This window comes from Gekko japonicus, unplaced genomic scaffold, assembly GCF_001447785.1.
Source record: "Gekko japonicus isolate JY-2015 unplaced genomic scaffold, Gekko_japonicus_V1.1 scaffold36, whole genome shotgun sequence".
In the NCBI taxonomy this organism is placed as follows: Eukaryota; Metazoa; Chordata; class Lepidosauria; order Squamata; family Gekkonidae; genus Gekko; species Gekko japonicus.
The window spans coordinates 2,550,853-2,557,507 of record NW_015164182.1 but is presented as its reverse complement, the minus strand read 5'-3'; the positions used below and the strand labels follow the sequence as shown (position 1 = coordinate 2,557,507).

Genomic DNA, 6,655 nt, shown 5'->3' with positions numbered 1-6,655 from the left:
CGGACCAGTAGCCTGACACCAGGTGCAAAGGAGGGATGTAGGCCTCTTGTGTAGTTAACAGTTATACAGAAGAGGGAACTGGCTCTGTGTGACTTCTCTAACCCCTGCATGACAGGTACACCTCCCAAAATGTCCCTCTTCTAACACAATAGCAGCTGCACTCCTAGTACACGCCTGGTGAAAGGCATGTATACAGCAGGGCATTTCTGACCAGATTTTAAAGGGACAAGTGAGCCTTGGCATTCTGTGTACCTGGTGATCCTAGTTAGTGATAACCACATCTTTAAAAAGCACTTTTATATTCAAAGCACTTTGTTCACATTCCCTCAGCAACCCTTCCACAACAGCCTGGGAAAGTAGGCCAGTGTTATAACCTGCATATTGCAAAAGCCAGAGATGAGGCTGAGAAGAGTGGTTTGTGTAAGACCAAACAGCAAGTGCACAGCAGAGACCAAACCTGAACCAGCCACTTTCTGATTCAAAGCTCAGCCTGCAGAAATTCCTTATTCACCCCCCTAACGACTTTGCTTTATGGGATTATTACAACCAAGTTTACTAACCAACCATTAAAAAACCAGTCTTGGCCTCCTTTGAACTGAACCGTGATCTGCAGAAATCAGCAGGTGATGCTTCTCATACCACAGAGATTATGAGTGTTACTAATGTCTTCACTTTGTCTCTGAGGGTAAAGGAACAAGAGGCAGTAAAACTTGGCAGCCCAAATTATAATCCTGCCCTGTCCCCATATTTCACCGGCTGAGAGACAGAGAGCAAGCATGCAGGTGGAAAGCATTTCCAGCCAGCGATGAAACTCTAGGACCTACTTCACAGGACTGATGTGAAGATAAAATTGGAAAAGTGGGACCACACAACCACCCTTAGCTACTTGGAAGAAAGGTTGTACAAAACACACACTAGGTATTTATTTAGGTAGACAGACAGCCTAGCCTGCCTGAAGAGGCATTACTTAACTCCAGGGCTTGGAAGCTTGCAGATCAGACCCCATCTGGCCCCCAACGGAGGAAGAACGACTTCTTCCTCAAGAACCACCCTCACCACCTGCCCCATAATTGAATCCAAAGCGACGTCACTCCGTCGCTTTGACGTCACTTTCTATTCTCTATGACGCCCACAGTCCCCTCCTACACTCTACCCGCCCCGTTGCCTTGGAAACGACCACCGTCGCCCGGGCAACGGGTGTGCCTATCCTGTCCCCCCTCCCATCGGCCACCGCGACAGCGTGGAAACAGAGGAGACGATTCGATACTTTCCTCTCACCTCTGGCTTACCTGCCCATACGGGTAACTAGCCGCCATTGACGCTTGCACAAACGGCCAAGAACCGTCCAGTCCCACCCCCTCCTGCTGACGCAAGCGCTGGCTCGCCTACAGTGTTCAGACTCGCCAACCCATTGGCTGTGAGCCTCGCACGGAGCCAGGGCAGATGTCTGTCAATCAGAGGCTTAGAGTGGGCGTGGCGTGCGTTGGGCCGAGCCCTGCCTCCCACACATTTCCTGGTAGAGAAAGGAGTGGTGGGTGGGTGGGTACGCACAGCAAAGTACCAGCCCATCCGCTTCCATTTGGCCAGCCCCTCGAGCGCAGTTGTCTGCGTTTTCTTTCCGTTCATCACAGCGATGTTGGATTTATGAATGGAGAAACTGTTAATAAATAATTATATAAAGGGCATAATGTGCTTCGTTGTCATCCATACAGTTAGTAATTATCACAAACTATGAAATGCGTATTAATGCTAATTACAGTGTTTATGATGCTTAATACCATTGCAAAATGAGCGCTGAGAAGACAGAGACAATGACAGCGGGGGGGGGGGTTGTTTTAAAATGACGAATTTGCATTCGTGTTTTAAAACGACGTATTTCCATTTGGGGTTGCTGTCAACCTCCACGTGGGGCCTGTAGATTTAGCATTTCTGCTGGTCTCCAGGCTACCAAAATCAGTTCTGGAGAAAATGGCTGCTTTGGAGGGTGAACGCTATATGGCACTACATCCCTCTGAAGTCTCCCCCCCCCCCCTCAACTGCCCCCTCCACAAGCTCTACCCCGAGCTCTTCAGGAACAAGTTCCTAAGCCAGAATTGGTAATCCTCTGGCATTATAGGCAGATAAAGTCCCTCCCCTCTCCAACCCTGCACATCCCAAGTTTCTCCCTAAAATCTCAAGGAATTCCCCATTCCAGAGTTGGCAACTGTAGCAAAACCATAAAGTGCTTAGATCAAGATGGGTAGCCCTGTTAGTCCGTCTGTAGCAGTAATAGAAAAGAGTAAGAGTCCAGTAGCACCTTACATACTAATAAAATTTGTGGTAGGGTATGAGCTTTTGTGAGTCACTGCTCACTTCTTCAGAGAGTCAGGATGAGTCACTGCTCACTTTTTCAGATATAAAGGACTTAGTATCCTTCCTTAGTGTGACTGCTGTAGTAGTGGAAAGTACCAAAAAGTCGCAACTCTTGGAGTTTTCAAGGCAAGAAACATATTGAAGTGGTTTGCTATTACCTTCCTCTTGCTATTGCCGTGGTCTTCATTGGTAGTCTCCCATCAAGTACTAAAGAGGGCTGATCCTGCTTCGCCCTTTATTTAATTGATGGGTATACTTACTTGGTAATTCCTTGTTTCTGTATTTTGCAAGTATTCTTCTATGCTGTGGTTGTTGTTGTTGGTGGATTTTCTGTATATGGGTTTGCAAGGGTTACATGCCAATAAAGGTAGACAATAAAGTCTCCGAGCCCTCGGGAAGGAGTGGTATATAAATTGAATGTGTATGTATGTATGTATGTATGTATGTATGTATGTAACTGGACTGGGCTGATCCTGCTTTCTGGTGGTGGGAAAGTGCCATTAGGTTGCAGCTGACTTGTGGCGACTCCACAGGTTTTTCAAGGCAAGAGATGTTCAGAGGTGGTTTGCCATTGCCTACCTTTGGCCCCGTCACACGGAAGATTTTGGCCCGGGAGAGGGATGGATCGGGGGCGCAGCAAACAGGCGTGATCTCACCGCAACATCTGGGAAGCGGTGTGCACCCGTCCCCAATCCATCCCTAAACCCGGAAAAGCTGCTGCAAAAAAGAACCTCCCCCGGTGTGGCAGGGGCCTCTGTGTAGCAAAAGTGGACTTTCTTGGTGGTCTCCCATCCAAATACTAATCAACCAGGGCTGATCCTACTTACCCTGTTTCCCCGAAAATAAGACCTACCCCAAAAATAAGCCCTAGCAGGATTTCTATGCATTTGTGGTATAGGCCCTAGTGTGTTTTCTTGTGAAAAAATAAATATAAGACAGTGTCTTATTTTCGGGGAAACACGGTAGTTTTCAAGGCCCGACAAGATGGGGCTAGTCTGGGCCATCCACATCAGGGCCTGTTTGGGTTGCCAGCTCTAGGTTGGGAAATACCTGGAGATTAGGGTTGCCAGCCTCTAGGTAAGGCCTGGAGATCTCCCACTTTTACAACTGATCTCTAGCTGACAGAGATCAGCTCCCCTGGAGAAAATGGCTGTTTTGAGGGGTGGACTCTATGGCATTGTACCATGCTGAGGCCCCTCCCCTCTCCAAACCCTGTCCTCTCCCGGATCCACCCCCAAAGTCTCCAGGTATTTTCCAACCCAGGGCTGGCAACCCTACAGTTTAACTGTTTCATGAGTATTCCTGTCTATCATTTGCCCATCTCCTGACCAATGTTCCCTCTAAGCTCCACAGTATTGTGAGCAAAAATTCTACCTTATGAGGAAAAACAGCTAGTAGCATTAAAGTTGTGAGCGAGTCTACATTCACTGGCAGCTTTCAAGAAGAGGCTGGACAAATATTTGTCAGAGATGCTTTAGGCTGGTCCTACACTGGGCAGGGGGTTGGACTAGATGGTCTGTATGGCCCCTTCCAACTCTATGATTCTATTCTATGACGATTGCAGAAATTCCATAACCTTGTAAAAATCTCAGAATGAATTCTTTTAAACTGTATTTAAGCTATATTTTAAGAATAATTTAAACATTCTAAGAGAAAACAGAATCAAATCAAATTTCATTGCACAATATGTTGTCCTCTACAGGGGTAGATCAGCCCTCTGGAGAACAGGTCTCCCTGCCCCTTTCCACTATATTGGTAGACCTGGCCTCCAGAGAACAGGTCTGTCTGCCCCAGTCCACTATGTTGGTAGACCTGGGTTTGGACCATTGCCTTGCACTGACCCTTAGAAAACATAACAGCACTTAGGGGAGAAATAACTCTTGTAGTCTATTTTGGTTTTTTTTAATGAAATATGACAACCAGCATTACAGGTCAAGTATAACAAGGGTGGAACAATCACTGTCAGAATGCTGCCTAACCTAACAAACAGGAAGTTGCTTAAATGTTATCAACCTGCCCAAACTACTTATTTATTCAAATATTTATATCCTACTTTTCCCTGTGACTCAAGGCTGCTTAAAAATAATACTGAAAAGCATCATAGGGGTGTGCAAAAAAATCGGTGATTTCCAGCTCAACGCGACTAGATACTTTTTGGCTGTGCTCTGTCACAGATAAGTGTTTTTAATGATTTTTAATTGGTTTTAACACAATGGAGGGCATCCCAAACTGTGATATTCCATAATGATTCCTGTTGTGATTGTCCTACATGCCTGGTCTGTGGAAAGAACTGTCTTGTATGTTCACAACTCCAGTGTCTGGATTTAAGTATACATGGATGCAGCCTTGTTGAGAATGAGAGTATTGATAAAGCATGTTTGAACTGTAGTGGGGAATCTGCTACCAGTAGGATTAGATAGTGCAGAGCAAGGTAATCCTGTGATCCAACATTGTTAAGACAGCTTCAGATTCTCATTGTAATGTATTGAAATGATTACATGAATCACCTCATAGGACTCCTATGTTAAGCTTCGAGCCAGACCAGGGCTCCTCTGAGCGAACTTCCTATTGGTCGCTTCGTAACAGCGACCAATCAGAACGATACCATTCCCTAGGAGGGAAAGACTCCCATTGGTCCTTAACTAAGCAATCTCATTGGTTGTTAATTGTAAATAGGCGTGGCTACATTAGCCCGGTTATGTTTAAAAGGAGCATAAGCTCCCACTGTTTTCTGTTCTGTTTCTTACTGAGTTTAGTGCTTGTTCGTTACTTCCAATAAAGCTGAATCACTTGCTGAATCACTCTACGAGTCCTTTGTTAGCGCGATCTAACAATTGGCGACGAGGATGGGATGTTAGAGCAGGTAGGCAGCCCTGCGGACATCCACACTTCGGACTCGGAAGAAAGCGAGCAGAGCACAGCAGCCGATCCGGCGGAGGCGCCACCAGCTCCGGTGCCCAAGTCTCCCCCGATGGCTGGAAGCCAGAAGTTCGAGTGCTTCGAACCCTCCTCAGAAGACTGGGACTCCTACCTGTCCAGGTTCGAGTTCCATCTGGAGACCCACGACATCACCGATGAGGCGAAGAAACGAGCATGCCTCCTGAGTTCCTGCGGGAAGGGGACCTTCGACATAGCCAGGTCGTTGGTGGCCCCAACTGATATAAAGACTGTCACCTACGCTGACATCACGGAGAAGCTTAAGGCTCACTATTCTCCACAACCGTCGGAGATCGCCTGCCGGCACGCTTTTTACAAGCGGAACCAGGCCGGAGGCGAGACCATCGCAGATTTCGTGGCGGCCCTTCGCAAAGCCGCACGGCCATGTAATTTCCACAACGTGGAGGAAGCCCTCAGAGACCGTCTCGTCTGCGGTCTCAAAGATGAAAGGCTGCAACAGAGGCTGTTCGCCCGCACCACCCTGACCTGGGCAGTGGCCTACGAAGAGGCCGTGGCCGCGGAAGCAGCGGAGAAGTCCACGAAGGAGGTCCGCCAGCGGGTGGCAGAGCCCAGTATACACGCTCAACGAGACAGCGAGGGCGAAGACGCGGATGATGACGTCAACGCGGTTCGAGGCAAGCGGACCCCAGCGAAGACTACCAACGTCAAGCCTTGCTCCGGTTGTGGCGGGAAGCACCAGCGCGGCTCCTGTTGGGCTCGTGATGTCGACTGCAGAGCGTGTGGGCGGCGTGGTCATCTGGCCAGAGTCTGCAGATCAGCGAAGAAGGATCCCTCAACTAACAACCGGTCAGCGCAGAGGGGCACTCCAGTCAGCACCCAAGGCAAGACCCGTTCCTCAGCATCGGAAGCAAGCTGCCAGTTGACGGCGACCTTGTCGAGCGCATCGGCCGTAAATCGCACCAGCAGCCAGGGCAAGATCACCGTGACTCCACTCCTCGACGGCCGACCCTGTACAATGGAGGTGGACTCAGGATCGTCCGTGACGGTGATTTCTGCCGCGTCCTGGCGCCAGTTGTTCCCGAACCGAAGCCGGCGGCGGCTCCAGCCTGCGGGAACCAGAGTGTCCGACTTCCAGGGCAACCGAATTCCCTTGGCCGGACGGGACTCTGTTACTGTTGAGTATAAGGGGAAATGTGTTAAACTGTCATTCCTGATTGCAGAGGGAGACCGGGTTAACCTGCTAGGGTTAGATTGGTTTGAGCCATTGGGCATCGGTATTTCTGGGATTAACAGGATGTCTGAAAATAAATGGGGCATGCTGTACGACCTGTTCCCTGATGTATTTGCCGAAGGGTTGGGAAGGTACAAGGGCCCCCCGGTTGCGTTTGACTTAGATCCGTCAGTC

The 6,655-nt window shown here is 48.8% G+C and overlaps 1 protein-coding gene across 1 annotated transcript in view; it reads right to left on the bottom strand.

Annotated features, from left to right (window-relative positions):
- Nucleotides 1-1,360, bottom strand: part of PEF1 (penta-EF-hand domain containing 1) — a 16,101-nt gene extending 14,741 nt beyond the window's left edge. Inside the window, exon 1 of the mRNA XM_015408084.1 lies at nt 1,290-1,360. Coding sequence (XP_015263570.1) covers nt 1,290-1,316 — 27 coding nt within the window. The 5' untranslated portion in view covers nt 1,317-1,360. The remainder of the gene's footprint in view (nt 1-1,289) is intronic.
- Between the last annotated feature and the right edge of the window lie 5,295 nt (nt 1,361-6,655).